The 19,844-nt window shown below is 44.7% G+C and overlaps 1 protein-coding gene across 1 annotated transcript in view; it reads left to right on the top strand.

Annotated features, from left to right (window-relative positions):
• The window catches only part of ptprz1b (protein tyrosine phosphatase receptor type Z1b), a gene marked incomplete at both ends in the record, with an annotated part of 89,091 nt that overhangs the window by 63,429 nt on the left and 5,818 nt on the right, over nucleotides 1-19,844 (top strand). Inside the window, 14 exon segments of the mRNA XM_084330992.1 lie at nucleotides 135-761; nucleotides 1,187-1,331; nucleotides 2,716-2,807; nucleotides 4,054-4,139; nucleotides 10,835-10,855; nucleotides 12,229-12,325; nucleotides 14,491-14,573; nucleotides 14,826-14,960; nucleotides 16,011-16,142; nucleotides 17,485-17,648; nucleotides 18,635-18,690; nucleotides 18,693-18,769; nucleotides 19,019-19,060; nucleotides 19,062-19,166. Of these exon segments, the coding sequence (XP_084187118.1) occupies nucleotides 135-761; nucleotides 1,187-1,331; nucleotides 2,716-2,807; nucleotides 4,054-4,139; nucleotides 10,835-10,855; nucleotides 12,229-12,325; nucleotides 14,491-14,573; nucleotides 14,826-14,960; nucleotides 16,011-16,142; nucleotides 17,485-17,648; nucleotides 18,635-18,690; nucleotides 18,693-18,769; nucleotides 19,019-19,060; nucleotides 19,062-19,166 (1,862 nt within the window).

Below are 19,844 nucleotides of genomic sequence, written 5' to 3'. Positions count from 1 at the left end.
ACAGAGCGAGACGGACCGGGCCAAGAACGAGAGTGCGAGTGAGAGAGATGGTGGGAGGTGGAAGGAGAAGGAGGGGGCAGCCGGAAAGATGGAGACGGAGCAAAGCGGTACATCTGAGAATGAAATGTTTACAGACCGGAAGAGTGAGACAGATCTCGAGACGAGTGGTAGCGGTGGTGGTGGCTCTCAAGAGCTGCCCTCCAGCTCACACGCCGGGCGTGAGACAGAGAGCGCTCCCTCCACCCGCGACACCAGGAATCACATCCTCCTTGAGGCCCAGAGAGCCCAGGCTCTCGGCTGGGGGTCCGAGGAAGCCAGCGGAGGCTCTGGAGAGGGGAATCGTGGCAGAGATAGACCCTTAGAAGAAGCTCACGTAGAAGGGGGATACGGGATGAAAGGACTAGCGAGTGTGGGGGGTGGTTCTGGCGACGGAGACGGCGATGGCCCACGGCAGCTGGTCGTCGTGGGAGAGGAAGAGGAGCGTAGAGACGGTGGTCCGGGAGGTGCTGGTAGTGAGGCGGGCGGTGGTGATGGAGGTGACACTGAGGGCGGTGGCCTCCAGAAGCCCGTCAGAGTGGGCGGCTCAACTATGGAGCCTCAGGACGGTTTGTTGACACACAATGGGAACGAAGCCGGTATAGACAATGGCGGTGAGGACGGGGAAGGAGGTGGGAAGCAGCGCGTCGGTGTTCCTAGCTCGGTTGTTGAGCTTCCTAGACCTGTGTTGACTGACAGCAGGGCTGTGGTGGAGGACAGGAAAGGTAATCTTTTCTTTACCAGAAGTTCATTGGGCTGTCTGGGTACTTGGTTATAATTGATCTTAACTTTAATGTAAGCACACCACAGTGTGTGTGTGTGTGTGTGTGTGCGCGTGTGTGTGTGCGTGTGTGTGTGTGTGTGTGTGTGTGTGTGTGTGCGCGTGTGTGCATGTGTGTGTTTGTTGTCTGTCTGTCTGTCTGTGTTCTTATTTGTTACTGTTTTTTTCTGTCACATACACGTTCCTATAATTGTTCTGTCTTGTTCTCTCTCCAATCCATCTCTCTCTTTATCCCTCACACCCTCCTTATCTCTCTCTCTCTCTGTCTCTCTGTCTCTCTGTCTCTCTCTCTCTCTCTCTCTCTCTCTCTCTCTCTCTCTCTCTCTCTCTCTCTCTCTCTCTCTCTCTCTCTCTCTCTCTCTCCCTCAGAGGGCAGTAACAGTAGCCATGAGTCTCGGGTGGGGCTGGTTGGAGGTGTAGAGAGAAATAAGAGGACAGTGGTGCCACTAGCCGTGGTCTCCACCCTCACCATCCTCTGTCTGCTGGTGCTGGTGGGAATACTGATATACTGGAGGTAGGTGGAGGTAGTGGAGTGTGCCCAATGTATATCAATGTGGGGGTCCAGTGTGCCCAATGTATATCAATGTGGGGGTCCAGTGTGCCCAATGTATATCAATATGGGGGTCCAGTGTGTCTAATGTATATCAATGTGGGGGTCCAGTGTGCCCAATGTATATCAATGTGGGGGTCCAGTGTGCCCAATGTATATCAATGTGGGGGTCCAATGTGCCCAATGTATATCAATGTGGGGGTCCAGTGTGTCTAATGTATATCAATGTGGGGGTCCAGTGTGCCCAATGTATATCAATGTGGGGGTCCAATGTGCCCAATGTATATCAATGTGGGGGTCCAGTGTGTCTAATGTATATCAATGTGGGGGTCCAATGTGCCCAATGTATATCAATGTGGGGGTCCAATGTGCCCAATGTATATCAATGTGGGGGTCCAGTGTGCCCAATGTATATCAATGTGGGGGTCCAGTGTGTCTAATGTATATCAATGTGGGGGTCCAGTGTGTCTAATGTCTATCAATGTGGGGGTCCAGTGTGCCCAATGTATATCAATGTGGGGGTCCAATGTGCCCAATGTATATCAATGTGGGGGTCCAGTGTGTCTAATGTATATCAATGTGGGGGTCCAATGTGCCCAATGTATATCAATGTGGGGGTCCAGTGTGTCTAATGTCTATCAATGTGGGGGTCCAGTGTGTCTAATGTCTATCAATGTGGGGGTCCAATGTGCCCAATGTATATCAATGTGGGGGTCCAGTGTGTCTAATGTCTATCAATGTGGGGGTCCAGTGTGTCTAATGTATATCAATGTGGGGGTCCAGTGTGTCTAATGTATATCAATGTGGGGGTCCAGTGTGTCTAATGTCTATCAATGTGGGGGTCCAGTGTGTCTAATGTCTATCAATGTGGGGGTCCAATGTGTCCAATGTATATCAATGTGGGGGTCCAATGTGCCCAATGTATATCAATGTGGGGGTCCAGTGTGTCTAATGTCTATCAATGTGGGGGTCCAGTGTGTCTAATGTATCTCAATGTGGGGGTCCAGTGTGTCTAATGTATATCAATGTGGGGGTCCAGTGTGTCTAATGTATATCAATGTGGGGGTCCAATCTGTCTAATGTATCTCAATGTGGGGGTCCAATCTGTCTAATGTATATCAATGTGGGGGTCCAATCTGTCTAATGTCTATCAATGTGGGGGTCCAGTGTGTCTAATGTATCTCAATGTGGGGGTCCAATCTGTCTAATGTATCTCAATGTGGGGTCCAATCTGTCTAATGTATATCAATGTGGGGGTCCAATGTGTCTAATGTATATCAATGTGGGGGTCCAATGTGCCAATCAATCAATGTGAACAAGGTTGAGCAGCTGGTTTGTTGTGTTCCAGGAACTGTTTCCAGTCGGCTCATTTCTACCCAGAAGACACTGCTTCACCTAAAGTCCTATCAGCTCCCTCTACTCCTCTGCTGCTAGCCACAGGTAACACACACACACACACACACACACACACACACACACACACACACACACACACACACACACACACACACACACACACACACATACACAGGCAATGTATGTATGTATGTATGTATGTATGTATGTATGTATGTATGTATGTATGTATGTATGTATGTATGTATGTATGTATGTATGTATGTATGTATGTATGTATGTATGTATGTATGTATGTATGTATGTATGTATGCCTGCACACACACACATATACACACACACACACACATACTGTGCATACATATACACACATTATGCACGCATGACTGCACACACTCACACACACACATGGTACACTCATGCCTGCATGCACGCACACACACACACACATTTGAAATGTTTATTTATGTCCACATGAACAGAAGTACAAGGAGGCCTCATACAAAGGACATAAACAATGCGAGTGCAGTCAGAAAATTATGAAAGAACAGTCAGGTACAAGGTGCATGGACGGCAGAATCATGGGAAAAGGTAACAGCGCCTCCTCCAAATTGAGCGTCTTCCTATAATTGCTGATACTGAGCAGTACCTGGCTAACTGCTTGGCCTTCCTTTTGGGGAGACCGGCTATTTGTAGGCCCCTCACAACCAACTTGTGCACATGCCCTAGGCTGCCAAAGATAAAAACTAGGAGTTTACATCTGTAGCCTAGCTGTGAGATGGTCTGCTGTAGCTGTTGGTATTTCAGCATTTTGGTTAGGAAGGCTTCTTCTAAGCTGTAGTCAAAAGTACAGCCAACCTCAAGAATGGACACCTCCCTAAGGTGTTCATTTACCACAAATACATCAGGGGTGTTAGCTGTAATACTAGAGAACATGGAATCAGCATTGCACAGGTTGAACATGCTTGGCTTCACAGTGGAATGCTTAAACAGCACACACACACACACACACACACACACACACACACACACACACACACACACACACACACACACACACACACACACACACACACACACACACACACACACACACATACACCCTCTCTCTCACACACACACACAAACATACACACACACACACACACACACACACACACACACACACACACACACACACACACACACACACACACACACACACACACACACACACACACACACACACACACACACACACACACACACACACACACACACACACACACACACACACACACACACACACACACACACACACACACACAGACTATCTGGTCCTCTGTTTCAGATGGCCATGAAGCCCTGACAGTGAAGCAGTTTGTGAAGCATGTGATGGAGCTTCACAGCACCAACACCTTCTGCCAGGAGTTTGAGGTACTTCAGACACCACGACATTAGGGCTGTCGCTTCTTTTACAATACCCACCTATCGATCCAACCTGGCCAAATGATAACTGATTGAACTGTAATGATGTGATCGATAATGTACAATAGATTAATTCATATCCACATGCCTTGCTCCACGGAAACCGCAGTGCGCTCTCGCTGCGTGTCTACCCCTCTGCATTTCTCCTCTCTGCTTGATTGGCTACTGAGCACAGCAGAGGTGGGAACTGTGGGGCTGCGCTGTGAGTTCATTCCAAACCGATTGAATCATATTGACACAAACCTGGAGCTGTCTAGCTATTTCACCAGGAATGAGTGTGTTCCATAGACTAACATTAAGTGAAAGTAAAATAAGTAAAGTAAAAGCTAGTCTAGCTGTTGACCTCTCCCGTTTTCCCATTAGTTTTAAGCTGGGCTAATGGTCCTTATCAGCTTCCATTCATTTGTGGTAAGCTAGACTAGCTTGCAGCTAGGGATATCTTTCTACTGAACGCACAGAGAGGAAATTGGTATCTCAAAGTCAAAGTCAAAGATTTTATTTGCCATGTATGGACAAATCCACATTGGAATACAGGTACAGAGCAAACAGGCTAAATCCACAAAGAATGGATTGCACGGAGCAAGTTGCACCCTTACTTAAAATTCATTATGAATTGAAAATGGGGGACCCTGATGTAAACAAGACGAAAGTCTTTCTCTAGTCTGCATCCCCTTAACAATTGTGTGTATTGAGCCATACTGTATTGTACCCATTCTGCAATCTGTTAATACAATTTTCATTCAATCAATCACCGTGCAGATTGATTGATTGAATGAAAATTTTATTAACAGATTGCAGAATGGGTACAATACAGTACGGCTCAATACACACAATTGTTAAGGGGATGCAGACCAGAGAAAGACTTTCGTCTTGTTTACATCAGGGTCCCCCATTTTCAATTCATAATGAATTTTAAGTAAGGGTGAAACTTGCTCCGTGCAATCCATTCTTTGTGGATTTAGCCCTGTACAGTCTACAACTAATCCAATACAGGAGCAGAGTAGAAACAGTACAGGAAAGATATGTAAAAAACACAGACAGTATAAAAGGACAAATGCTAAAATTGATATCAACATCCCCTAAAAGTGCATATCATAGTTAAGTGCATAATGCATAGAGGCACAGTTTACAGTAAAAGTGCATATAATCAAAGTGCATGATGCACAGACACACAAAAACAGCACTTCCACAAACCTGACTAATAACACTAATAAACACACCGAAACAAAATAGGATAAAATACAAAACTAGCCTTTGGAGTTATTCAGGCTGCGCACAGCACTTGGGAAGAAGCTCTTAGTAAACCGAGAGGTAGAGCATGTGATAGAGCGGTAACATCTGCCCGAGGGGAGGGGGACAAAGAGGCCTGCGGCTGGGTGACCAGAGGGGTCGTTGATAATGCCAGAGGCACGGGATTGCAGCCTGGCACCATAGATCTCTTCTAGAGCTGGCAGGCTAAACCCGATTGTCTTGCGTGCAAGACGCACAATTCTGTTCAGAGATTTCTTCTCCTGGTCTGTGATGTTACCAAACCATATAGTACAGGAGGAAGTAAGAACGCTCTTGATCACACAGCGATAGAAGTTGTGTAGAATCACCCTGTTATTTGTGAACTTTTTCAGTTTCCTGAGAAAGAAAAGACGTTGCTGGGACTTTTTAACAATGGTTACATATCATGTAGCTCTGCTCAGCGTCATTAGTGCACATACTTCACTCCAGTACTCGTGCACTGAATAAAAACTCACAAATGTACCTTTACCTACCAACATCCGTCTGGCCACACCCCCATCCGCCACCTATATAAGCAGGGGTGTGGCCATACACTCACCTCCTTCTTCGCTTTCACCACAAGAAAGTGCCTGTCTACCAATCACTTTGACGAGGTTTATTAGCTGAAGAAAGTTGAGTAAAAGCGTTCACCTTATTTCTTGCTTTTTTCTTTCTCTCATAATTTTCAAAAGAAAAAAGCTAAGCTATAATGTTTACCTCGGGGGGTCGCGCTAGCAACGTCGCCCTTCACCAGCGGTCTTCCGTTGCCTCCTCTGCCGTGCGTCTTGGGGCGGGTTTGGCGCCGCTGTCGTGGACGTCATCCGCGCCCGGTAGACGTCCGGTGGGTAGCTTGCCTCTCCGAGGAGCTGGTGCACCAGCGCCGTCTCCTGTGAGATGGCCTGGTTCCTGCTCTGGTTCCTCCGCCACCGAGGGGTCGTCTGCCGTTGGGCGGCCGGCTCCTCTCGAGGCGGAGGATTTGAGATGCAAGCTTTTTGCGTCTGCTCGCTCCCGTCGTAGGATAGTAGCGTGCAGGCGCGAACGGCCTGGTTTCGGGGAGTTGCTGGAGCCGGATGAAGGTGCGTCTGTTTTTCCGTGGCCGATGGAAACGGAGGATTACATGGTAGAGGGTCCCTCGTATTCTGGTGTCGGGTTAGAACCTCCGACTCAGCGACGAGATGCCCTGCTATCAGCCACATCGGAGAGTGGCTCTGCAATGGGCAGTAGTCTGTCGTATGTGAGGGACGCAAGCTCGGTGGGGGGAGGTACGCATGGGGAACTACGTGCCTTGTTCCCCGGGCTCATGGCGGCGGCGGCAGTCACAAACGGCGTGCCGCAGCCACTGCCTGCTCCTGTCCCTGATGATCTCATAGGTCACTTATGGCAACGTCGTCCTGTGAGGGAGACGGGCGTTGTCTGCCCATTTTTTCCCTCAATGGAGGCCTACGTCCGTCAGGGACAGGTGGTCTCCCACATCACGGGCCTCACCCCCGCCTACGTGCAAGTCACGAGGGTGGTGGGTCTGGTCGAGGGTATGAAGGAGGGGGTGCCTCGACTTGATAGGCCGATGGCGTCTCTCCTTTGTCCTGAGGTGGTGTGGGAGCCTTTGCGGAAGCCGGTTCCCCACGGGAAATCGGTGAGGCGGTTGGCCAACTGGAGTGACCAGTTGTTCATCGCCGGAACCCAAACCCTGGCTGCGACATCCATAACGAGGTTTGTTCTTTCCGTTCGTTCCCTGGTGGCATGCGGGTTGTGCGTGTGCGTAGTCATGGGTCGCCCCACGGTCTGCACCCTGTGCGTTAAGTTGCTCGAGTTCCTCTTCGCACGGTCGGATCCGTCTCCCTCCCATCCTCCAATAGGGAGGGTCATGGGGGCTCGGGTCCTCCCCGGTTCTGATGGTTGTGGGGGGCCTCAGTGGGGTACATTTGTCGGGCGTAAGCTCCACTCAGCTCCTGTGGTGCACTAATGATGCTGAGCAGAGCTACATGACATGTAACGTATGGTTATGTATATAACCATAGTTACATGAATGTAGTGACGCTCAGCGTCAGGACGCCACTGCGGCCCTTGATCTTGCCTTGTGGTGAAAGATTGAGAAGGAGGTGAGTGTATGGCCACACCCCTGCTTATATAGGTGGCGGATGGGGGTGTGGTCAGACGGATGTTGGTAGGTAAAGGTACATTTGTGAGTTTTTATTCAGTGCACGAGTACTGGAGTGAAGTATGTGCACTACTGACGCTGAGCGTCACTACATTCATGTAACTATGGTTATATACATAACCGTACGTTCTGGTATTGGAGTGCCAGCTCAGGTCATTTGAAATAGTGACCTATCTTCTTGTCTGACTCTGGAGAAGACAGTAAGCATGTATCCCATAATGTTGGCGTGTTCCTACAGGGTAGATAATAAAGATAATACTATATATGAAGTATGAAGATAATACTATATATGAAGTATGAAGATAATACTATATATGAAGTATGAAGATAATACTATGAAGTATGAAGATAATACTATATATGAAGTATGAAAATAATACTATATATGAAGTATGAAGATAATACTATATATGAAGTATGAAGATAATACTATATATGAAGTATAATGATAATACTATATATAATATGATATATACCCCCATCTGATAAGATATTGTCACAGATACTTTTATCTGATCAGATTGGTGTTATATTAAGTCCAGAATTCCATCTCTACTGTCTTTGAGGGGATTCCAGTGATGTGAAACCCTATAATCAGATTGATAACTTTTACTGAATGAAATAGTCACATTTAAACTATTCCACATTTTTCTGCGGACCTGCTGGAAACCCCTCAAGGACCCCTGGTGGTCCCTGGACCCTATATTGAGCACCACAGACATGGTGTAAATCCACTCACTCACTCTACTGCAGACCATGTACCATGCAGCTCCGTGACGCTCTCCACATCCCAATTAACACCATCTGCTGATGAACAGAGCAGCATTTACGCCTTTGTCGGCAGACTGGTCAGAGAGGGCCGCCTGGTTATCGAAGGGTTGCTGGTTTGATCCCCTGGTGCCTATACTCTCCAAGTGCCCCTGAGTAAGGCACAAAGCCCTCGTGTACATGTGTACCAACCAGTTCCAAGGATGGATATCGAAAGGTAGCTAACATTAGCTAAAATACTGTGATGCAACACGACAGGGTTTTGGTGAAGTACCCCTTTAAGTCTACGGATATATATATTAGTTCAAGTTTCAAGTTCAAGTTTCTTTATTAGTTGTCATACAGAAGTACAGAATACTTTTATACAAAATGCTTCTTTCTGTTTCGCTCCAGAGACTGTGCTAGGCAAAAATAGATAATAAAATAAGTATAGCAAGTATAAAATAGAAGTCAAGTACGTAGACAAAAATGTTCAGTATATACATATATACAATGCTCTATGTAGAGTAGAAGTAACTGAGTTACCATACAATATACTATACAGTGCAAAGCAGAAGTGGGATGAGGTACAATTTAGGTACAATATAATTTACAGTAAGGTGTAATGAGGTATGGGTTATATATATATATATATATATATATATATATATATATATATATATATATATATATATATATATATATATATATATATATATATATATATATATATATATATATTATTATTATTATTATTATTATTATTATTATTATTATTATTATTATTATTATTATTATTATTATTATTATTATTATAATTTTTTTTATCAGAGCACTGCCCTGGACTCATTATCTGAACTATGAATTTTGCATGGCTCTGGTCACCACTTACCCTTAGCATGAGTCACATGGGCCACCGTACCTCCACAATGTACTGTCTACTTTCACACTGATCAGGAACGTGTTGCCTTTCTCTTGAGTACTCTTCTCTCATGTAGGCCCCCTGGAGCATGTTTACTGGTAGGGTAAACTGGGGTAAGATGCCCCACCCCACACGTAATTTACCCCATGACCACTACATGGACTCAAATTAAATGTTTGATCATGTCTTGGACAGTAATGGTCCAAAACTTGATAACCAAGTTTTTACTTAAGCAATTTTCTTATGTCCATATTATATTTATATTCAAATTAAATATATATATAAATAGATAATAGACATTGTTCTTAAGGCGAGCATCGCACCCCAGTTTACCCTACACGTACAACTGACCTATCTCAAGCCTCGCCCTCTTTTCTTGATCCTCACATCACAAAATTGGAGCGTCAAGAAAAGAGGGCAGGGCTTGAGATAGGTCAATCCACTACTGTGCTGTTATTGGTCAGGATACACAAGCATCCTGCTCAAGAGTTGGCAAATAAAAGCCTGTTGTCTAATCAAATAAAAAATACAGGCCTGTTGAAAGTTGTCCAATCAAACCAAATACACAGACCGGTTGAAAGCCTGTTGTCCAATCAAACCAAATACACAGACCGGTTGAAAGCCTGTTGTCCAATCAAACCAAATACACAGACCGGTTGAAAGCCTGTTGTCCAATCAAACCAAATACACAGACCGGTTGAAAGCCTGTTGTCCAATCAAATCAAATACACAGACCTGTTGAAAGCCTGTTGTCTAATCAAATAAATCAAATACACAGACCTGTTGAAAGCCTGTTGTCTAATCAAATACACAGGCCTGTTGAAACCCTGTTGTCCAATCAAATACACAGGCCTGTTGAAAGTTTTGTAAATGGAACACATCATTGGTATTCCCATGAACTTTAATAAGGGAATTCCTGTTATCTCGGAATAGTTCATTTGCGCTCTAGAGCAACCTTTGCCAATCGATTGAGTAGTGAGCTGGCAAAAGCATGGGCGAGGAGGGAGCATGTCTATGTTCCCCGGGTCCCATGTTGCCCGATGGATTGATTGATTGATTGATTGATTGATTGATTGATTGATTGATTGATTGATTGATTGATTGATTGAACATTTTAGACCACCAGCCCTGATTCCAAACTCTAACCTTAACCAACTTCGAAAGAGGGCCTAAGCTTAACCAGTTCGAAACAAGGCGGACATTAATAATTAATAAAATAATAAAGATTTATAAATGTTTCAATCAATTAATCAATCAATCTGGGAACATAGGACCCGGGGAACATAGGGATGATCCCCGCGAGGAGACAGCGTTTGTAGAAGGAATGGAATGTAGCCCTTGATATACCCCATGTTTCTGTACTACCTGCACTGACTCCACTGTCCTGTCTGTCTGACTGTCTGTCTGTCTGTCTGTCTGTCTGTCTGTCTGTCTGTCTGTCTGTCTGTCTGTCTGTCTGTCTGTCTGTCTGTCTGTCTGTCATTCACTCCTGACCCTACCCCCACCCTCCATCGCTGTGCGTTCTGCATCTTCACCAACCTCCATTAGATTGTCACAGAATCTTATGAGGTAAGACATGTCTCCCCTTGGATTCTGCTTGCAGTTGCAGAGATGTCGATATTTTTTTCCCGTCACAATTCAAGGAATTCGTTCCACGATATTACGTAGCCTGTTATTGTTTTCAACATCGGATAACCACATTACATTCGTTAATATTTCCTGCTAATTTTTATTTATTTTTTTACTGCATTCTAATACATTGAGTTGAAACCATCTCTACAACTGTGCTAATCATGTAGTGTTTGTTCTGTATTATTGATAAAGTCTGTGTGAGATTACCTTGTTATTAGAATTCACAGGGTAGCGTGTGCCTCCCCACTTCAAACTATATCACTTTTAATTCAGTTACATAAACGTGCCGCCACCTAAAAGCACCAAGAGTCTGCCGCCTCATGTGGTCCACTAGAGCAACAGCATTTTTATTGAGCTGCAAGAGTCGAATGACCCAGAAACGCTGTTTGGGAAAGAGTGCCGTGTTGTGTTTTAGGTTTGAGCACTTGCTGACTGGTTTTAGGAGGTTTTCAGTCTGACTGATTGTGTTGTGTTTTATAGTAGGCCCTACAGGCTACCTGACTGATTGTGTTGTGTTTTATAGTACAGGCTACCTGACTGATTGTGTTGTGTTTTATAGGTACAGGCTACCTGACTGATTGTGTTGTGTTTTATAGTACAGGCTACCTGACTGATTGTGTTGTGTTTTATAGGTACAGGCTACCTGACTGATTGTGTTGTGTTTTATAGTACAGGCTACCTGACTGATTGTGTTGTGTTTTAGTAGCCTAACTGTTTTTAGGAGGTGCAGGCTGTAGGACTAATGTATTATATTGTGTTTTAGGAGGTACAGGCTGTAGGACTAATGTATTATATTGTGTTTTAGGAGGTGCAGGCTGTAGGACTAATGTATTATATTGTGTTTTAGGAGGTACAGGCTGTAGGACTAATGTATTATATTGTGTTTTAGGAGGTGCAGGCTGTAGGACTAATGTATTATATTGTGTTTTAGGAGGTACAGGCTGTAGGACTAATGTATTATATTGTGTTTTAGGAGGTGCAGGCTGTAGGACTAATGTATTATATTGTGTGTTTAGGAGGTGCAGGCTGTAGGACTAATGTATTATATGGTGTTTTAGGAGGTGCAGGCTGTAGGACTAATGTATTATATGGTGTTTTAGGAGGTGCAGGCTGTAGGACTAATGTATTATATGGTGTTTTAGGAGGTGCAGGCTGTAGGACTAATGTATTATATGGTGTTTTAGGAGGTGCAGGCTGTAGGACTAATGTATTATATGGTGTTTTAGGAGGTGCAGGCTGTAGGACTAATGTATTATATTGTGTTTTAGGAGGTGCAGGCTGTAGGACTAATGTATTATATGGTGTTTTAGGAGGTGCAGGCGTGCACCGTGGAGATGGGCATCACTACCGACAGCTCCAACCATCCAGAAAACAAGAGCAAGAACAGATACATCAACATACTGGCTTGTAAGATGACATTAATGTACCATACAGAATATTTATATATATATATACCGTATATATATACCGTATATATATATATATAACCATGCAAGGCAGTGTTTCATTCCTAATGGAAATGGTGGTCACTAGCTACTGGTGGTAGAGGTCTGAGGTGTAGTACTCTGGAATGAACTACCTCTGCCTACCAAGCAAAGTCAAACCAAAAACATTTTTAAAACAAAGGTAAAGGCTCAACTATGGGAAGAGCAAATGGCCCAGCAGCCACAGGGCAGGACATCAGATTCCAGGGCTATAGAGTAGACGGGGGACTGAAACTCTAGTTCTTCCTAGTAGGCTATAGGTGCTGTGTTTTTATGTTTAAAATTGTTTATGTTTTTATATCTTCCATCGAGGACCACCTTGGAAATAAGTGTTTTAATTAATGCTTTTAGGTGATATCCTCAGGAATACAAATTGGCCACTCGTTATTTTGGCTTAAGTCTTAAGCGACCTTGCTGTCACGGATGATGTAACAATTCGAAAATGTTGTTTAGAATCAGCTTTGCAGTTTTCTGCATCTCGTTGCATGTAGCATAATAACAGACGCAAAGATAACTTTGACTGTTTGCCATTTTGAACTATAATGTTAGTATGATAATGTTGATTGTTGATATTGATCATTGCCACGGCTGCTTGTATGCTATGATATCATACCATTGCTATCATCTGTGCTGCAGCTATATTGCAGACTGACCTCTGCTCTCTGACCCCTCACCTCCTGACTGGCACTGGATCGTACCAAGTAGTGGGGGACACAAAGGCTAAACCAAGTCTATACTCCAAATGTCTCACTTTTAAGTCTCATCTCACTTTGCACTACAATGGGAGCTGAACCCGCGGTAATAGAATAGGATTTGACCCAATTGACCATAATAAAACATGGCACCGACTAGGGGTGGGGAAATAATCTATTTTGCGCGCCAATATTATATCCATGCAGTGACGCCAAGTATTGATACAAATGTATATATATAATTGTAATATGTATAAATGTATTATTTATTTATTTATTAATTTATTTTTGGCTTGACAATCCCATTTTACTGCAATATAAATGATTGGAATGAGGGGAACAGACTGAAAACCTTATAGTATTAGATAAAACTGATTATGTATATATATTTTTTATTGCAGATGAAAAAGGTAATAAATCGCAATATATCGCTATATCGAAATATCGTGACATTACAATATTGTGACTCTAGTATGGTGATAATATTGTATCGTAGAGCCTCTGGTGATTCCCCCTACGCTCGGCACTTGTCCTCCTCTGACCTCTGACCTGCGAACCCTCCACTCACCGACACCATGCAACCACGGAAGTTTAACACCACAGCCTCATCCAACCTGACCCAATTCTTGTGTTTCAACTTGAATGTATACCAAGAATTTATTCGTTTTTAGACCTTCCTCGTCCTAGTTGGAATGGCAGTTTGGATAGGGTGCACAGGGCACTTCGTTCCACTTTTCTGGTAAATAAATTGAATAATACAGAAGATACAAAGTGTTTATTTGGGCCGTGAAAGATTGTGTACAAGTCAACTTCTTCAAATAGCCTCTCAAAAGGTATATACCCTCCTTCTCAAGTACCACACTACATCGCTTGCACTGCATGCCTTATCATATCTATATGTACATAATTTAGGTATGTACATGTTAGCTTACGGTACCTTACAAAGATACACTGTCTTGGTACACTTGCTTTTAAATATGTGTGCAAGAGGGCGGAATGAATGAAGCATGTCAACAGTGGGGGCAGTGTGGATGCGGTTAAATGCAAAAAGTTCACAAGAAAAGCGAAAAAAAAAACAAAAAAAAAACAGGTCCGATGTTTCTGCCGTGATCTCAACATAACCTCCTCCAGTGTTGCAGTGTTTTATGTTTATGTTGCAAATCTGAATAGTGGATAATTCACAAGGAAGATATTCTTCTTCTATGTATTTCTATGTGTCGGCCCGGGATGATTTAGCCATGATCTGCCCCCTAGTGGATAGACTTTTCAAACCTCCAAAATATGCAGGCAAGTACGTGACCAATGGCGTTCACAAAGCAGCCACTTGTCTACTCGTATGCATGGTTAAAAGCAAGTAGACCCTAAGAAAACCCTAACCCACGGTATTGTCTTCCAGATGATCACAGTAGAGTGAAGCTCTGTGACAGCCTGGACAGAGAGGGTAAGGCCGGAGACTACATAAATGCCAACTTTGTTGATGTAAGTATATTGACTGGTTTGGATTTTTGGTTTGGTTTTAATTTTGGGGGGTGAATGAAAACAAAAGAAACGCCACACCATTCGGTCCGCCCACGGGATGTAGCATGTAAAGTAATTATTACAAAACACTTACTTCCTACATTGTCCTCGGTGTGAGATGAAATATCAAAAGACGGGTAGGAGTTATGGGACAACATTATTCATTGTGCATGCATCAGTAATGTACTGCATAGTATTTTCCTCCTCTTGCAGGGCTATGAGCGCACGAAGGCTTACATCGCTGCCCAGGGGCCTCTGAAAGCAGGAAGAGAGGACTTCTGGAGAATGATATGGCAACAGAATGTTGGAATCATTATCATGATCACCAACCTTATGGAGAAGGGACGGGTTGGTATTACATTATGTTTAATATTAAATAAATAAAAACAATAATGTTAGTACAAAATAATTAGCATTATTTATCCAGGGTAGGTCCTTTTTGAGCAACATCCTGTTTCACACTCACAGTTCCACACATTCACACCTGGGAGCTGCCCAGTACAACCACAGTCTGACACTGTTGACCACTAGGAGCTGCCCAGTACAACCACAGTCTGACACTGTTGACCACTAGGGGCTGCCCAGTACAACCACAGTCTGACACTGTTGACCACTAGGAGCTGCCAGTACAACCACAGTCTGACACTGTTGACCACTAGGAGCTGCCCAGTACAACCACAGTCTGACACTGTTGACCACAAGGAGCTGCCCAGTACAACCACAGTCTGACACTGTTGACCACTAGGAGCTTCCCAGTACAACCACAGTCTGATACTGTTGACCACTAGGAGCTGCCCAGTACAACCACAGTCTGACACTGTTGACCACTAGGAGCTTCCCAGTACAACCACAGTCTGACACTGTTGACCACTAGGAGGTTCCCAGTACAACCACAGTCTGACACTGTTGACCACTAGGAGCTGCCCAGTACAACCACAGTCTACTGAGCAGCTCCACTGGAGAAGTTGGGGGTTTAGTGCCTTGCTCAAGGGCATCATTCATCCACTTCCCCTACCTAGATATTTTTCTGCCAGTCCAGGAGATCGAACCGGCGACCTTCTAGTCACAAGCCCACATCTCTAACCTAGATACGCTGGCTTCATATCACAGCTGGCCAAACACTCACCCCCGAATTTGGTGAAATGCTCCAACTTGTCAAAACTTCGACAGAGTCTGCTTTTTGGGGTTTTGATTAGAATGTTAAATTCTTTATTTTCACTCAAAAGATGTTGAATCGAACATGAGTAAAGATAATTTATCATGTTTATTGTCAGGTGAACTTGTGTAATAATAAGTTATAACGTGTGTGTGTGTGTGTGTGTGTGTGTGTGTGTGTGTGCACGTGTGTGCATGTGTGTGTGCGCATGTGTGTGTGTGTATGTATGTGTGTTCCCTTAGAGGAAATGTGACCAGTACTGGCCCGATGACAACCAGGAGGATTATGGTCCATACCAGGTGACCCTGAAGAGCAGCAAGACCTTGGCTTATTACACACTACGTACTTTTACTGTGAGAGACACCAGCAATAAGGTACTGAACACACACACACACAACACTTTGTAAGCTCACTGCAAATGGTATGTGAACTGGGCCATCGCCGTTGTCCAACTACAGTGTTGGATTCTGGCAAACCACAATCAGCCACTTATCACCTCTTTATCTGTTGGCTCGGGTAGTTTCTGCATTGTGTTTTATTTCTCCGACGTCTTCTCATACTGGCTGTACATCGTGGTCATTCCCCTTTAGTGCAATCCGTAATCATAATAATTCACACCGTCAGACCGTCACACCTTTCTCGGAACACGTTGTTTATTACATAAACAAAAGCCTCAGATGTTACCCATTTCGGATTGTCCTTGAAAAGTCTTTGATGGAAAACTAAATTCATTATTCTAATGACCTCCTGTTACCCCGCTCGGTGGTCGTCGCGGCCTTGTCGTAGCCAACAACCATATCTGCTAGCTGAAGCTAGTGTCACTCCCCTCCCCCACCCAGCGAGGGTGGACAGGGATGAAAGTCTCTGATCAACACGTGCGCTCTTCTGTGTGGTTCGTTTCTCATTTTAACTGTACCCAGAAGAAAACTCACATTAGATTATCTTCTCCATAGCAACGACAGGCCCCGCCCCTCTTCTTGTTGCCATGTGACGCGCTGTCATGGCAACTGCTGTTCACCCTTCACACACATTAAACGTCTGTTTCTAGTGGTGTCTCTCTCTGACCATTCTGCTAATGCAATCCTTATCAAGATGACGGATGCCCTTGGAGCTCCCACCCTGCTCGCTGTGTTGCTCTCTGTTCCACCCAGCTGATAACGGCCCTCTGTCTGCACAGTTTTGGCTGGAAACACGCATACATGATAATGATGGTGATGATGATGATGATGATGATGATGATGATATTATCCTCTTAAAACTCATCTCTATATAGGTTATAAACCAAATGCAAATCATCGATTTCCTTCAACAGGGATAATAGGCCTACCTGTAGCTTAAAGGAACACGTCAACATTATGGGAAATTGGTTACCGCCTTGCCCAGAGTCAGACAAGAAGATAGATACCAATTGTGTGTGTTCAGTAGAAAGCAAAATCAGGCTACAAGCAAGCCTAGCTTAGCACAAATTAATACGGACCAGCTAGCCTAGCTGTTGGCACAAAAAAAAACTCTACTCTAAAATGCCAATCTACTGAACGCACAGAGAGGATAATGTTAACATGTTTCTTTACAAATCAAAGGACCCAGTGAATAGGCTTGAAATCAGCCATCTTATTCCACCATGGATTCTCTGTAATTATTATCACAATGCATTTCTGATGTCGAAATGTTTGACTACGATTCCTGAATAAAACCAGCCAATCCCTGCTCCTCCAGGCCAATCAGAAGCCTCGCAGTGGGGAGCGGACGGTGATCCACTACCACTACACCCAGTGGCCCGACATGGGAGTACCTGAGTACACCCTGCCCGTCCTCTCCTTCATCAAGGCCTCCTCTCAGGCCTGGACACAAGACATGGGCCCTGTGCTGGTTCACTGCAGGTAGGTAGGTGTGCGTGTGTGCGTGTGTGTGTCTGTGTGTCTGTGTGTGTGTGTGTGTGTGTGTGTGTGTGTGTGTGTGTGTGTGTGTGTGTGTGTGTGTGTGTGTGTGTGTGTGTGGGTGTGTGTGTGTGTGTGTGTGTATGTGTCTGTGTGTATGTGTATGTGTGTGTGTGTCCAGTTTCTTTTTTTTACTTTTCTGTTTGTGTTTGTTTCAAGTATTCTTCCACCAATCAGATATCATGGTAACTTGAAACAGAACCAGGAAACTAAAAGCAGATGCTCAGTAGGATCACCAGGCAGACGGTGATAGATGTTATGCTACAGTCCAACATGCAGATCAACCTAACACTGTATTCTCTCTCTCTCTCTCTCTCTCTCTCTCTCTGTGTCTCTCTCTCTCTCTCCTCTCTCTCCTCTCTCTCTCTCTCTCTCTCTCTCTCTCTCTCTCTCTCTCTCTCTCTCTCTCTCTCTCTCTCTCTCTCTCTCTGTGTCTCTCTCTCTGTCTCTCTCGCTCTCTAACTTATCTCTCTTTCTCTCTGTGTGTGTCTCTCTCTCTCTCTCTATCTCTCTCTCTCTCTCTCTCTCTCTCTCTGTGTCTCTCTCTCTGTCTCTCTCGCTCTCTAACTTATCTCTCTCTCTCTCTGTGTCTCTCTCTCTCTCTCTCTCTCTCTCTCTCTCTCTCTCTCTCTCTCTCTCTCTCTATTTCTCTCTCTCTGTGTCTCTCTCTCTGTCTCTCTCGCTCTCTAACTTATCTCTCTTTCTCTCTGTGTGTGTCTCTCTCTCTCTCTGTCCCTCTCCCTCCACTCCCTCTCTCTCTCTCTTACCCTCTATCTTTCTCTGTCTCTCTCTCTGTATATCTTTCTCTGTATCTCTCTCTATTCCTCTCTGTTTATCTCTCTCACTCTCTCTCGCTGTCTCTCTCTCCTCCACCCCCCCCCCTCCCCATCACTCTGTCTCCCCCCCCCCCCCCCTCTCTCTCTCTCTAGTGCTGGTGTTGGTAGGACTGGTACCTATATTGTGATTGACAGCATGCTCCAGCAAATCCGGACCAGGGAACGGTCAATGTGTTGGGCTTCCTGAAACACGTCAGGACCCAGAGGAACTTCCTGGTTCAGACAGAGGTACACACATACACATACACATTCACACACATACACATACACACACATACACACACACACACACACACACAACACACACACACACACACACACACACACACACACACACACACACACACACACCACACACACACACACACACACACACACACACACACACACTGAGTTTCCTTGTATAGAAGGTGATATACAAGTACATATTTCTATATCCTCCTTCCCTTCTCTCTCTCTCTCTCGCTCTCTCTCTAGGAGCAATATGTGTTTATCCATGATGCTCTGGTGGAGGCCATCTTTGAGCAGGGAGACCTCTGTGGCCTTTGACCTCCTGCACTCCTACGTGTCTGACCTCCTGACCCCAGGAGCCACTGGCAGGACGCGCATGGACAAACAGTTCAAGGTCAACATACTATGTTATCAACTATATACTACTTTGGGCGGCTAGGTGGTGCAGTGGGCAAGGCACTCACCACCAATGCTGGAGACGCTGGGTTCGCGTGTTCGAATCCAGCTCTCCACATTGTTTTCAGTTTGGCTGGTCGTCCGTACTAATACAATTGGCAGTATTAGAGGGTGGGAAAGCTGATGGGTGGTCCTGGGCGTTGTAAACAGAAAAATACTCCTACAGTTCGGTCGGGCGGCCTGCTCAGCGAAGGAAGGATCTGGAGGGAGGTAGTGTGACCTTCCACACATTACACTCTCCCAGTGAGAATCTGAGCTGCCAGGCTGGTTGCCGGCTGGCTGCGCATGTGTCGGAGGATAGCATGTGATAGTCTCCGGCCTCTCGGACCAACAGTAGGGGGGGTGCGCAACAACCAGGAAGGGAGTTGGGAATTGGCATAACGACTAACAGTGGGATGGGAGAAAAATCGGAAAAAAGAGGAGGGGGAAAAAGATAATAAAAAATTAAAATTAAAATTAAATAATACTACTTTAAACTGTACACTACTTTATAAATGGTATACTATTTTATAAATTACATACTATTTTATAAACTATATACTCCTTGGTAACCTGACCATCAGAGATAAAATACCTGAGCACTACTGTGAAGGTGGCTGGTGAGGTGATAGGTGTC

Source organism: Notolepis coatsorum, assembly GCF_963971535.1.
Source record: "Notolepis coatsorum genome assembly, chromosome: 15".
Classification (NCBI taxonomy): Eukaryota; Metazoa; Chordata; class Actinopteri; order Aulopiformes; family Paralepididae; genus Notolepis; species Notolepis coatsorum.
The sequence above is the reverse complement of the archived record's forward strand: the minus strand, read 5'-3'. Positions and strand labels throughout refer to the sequence as shown.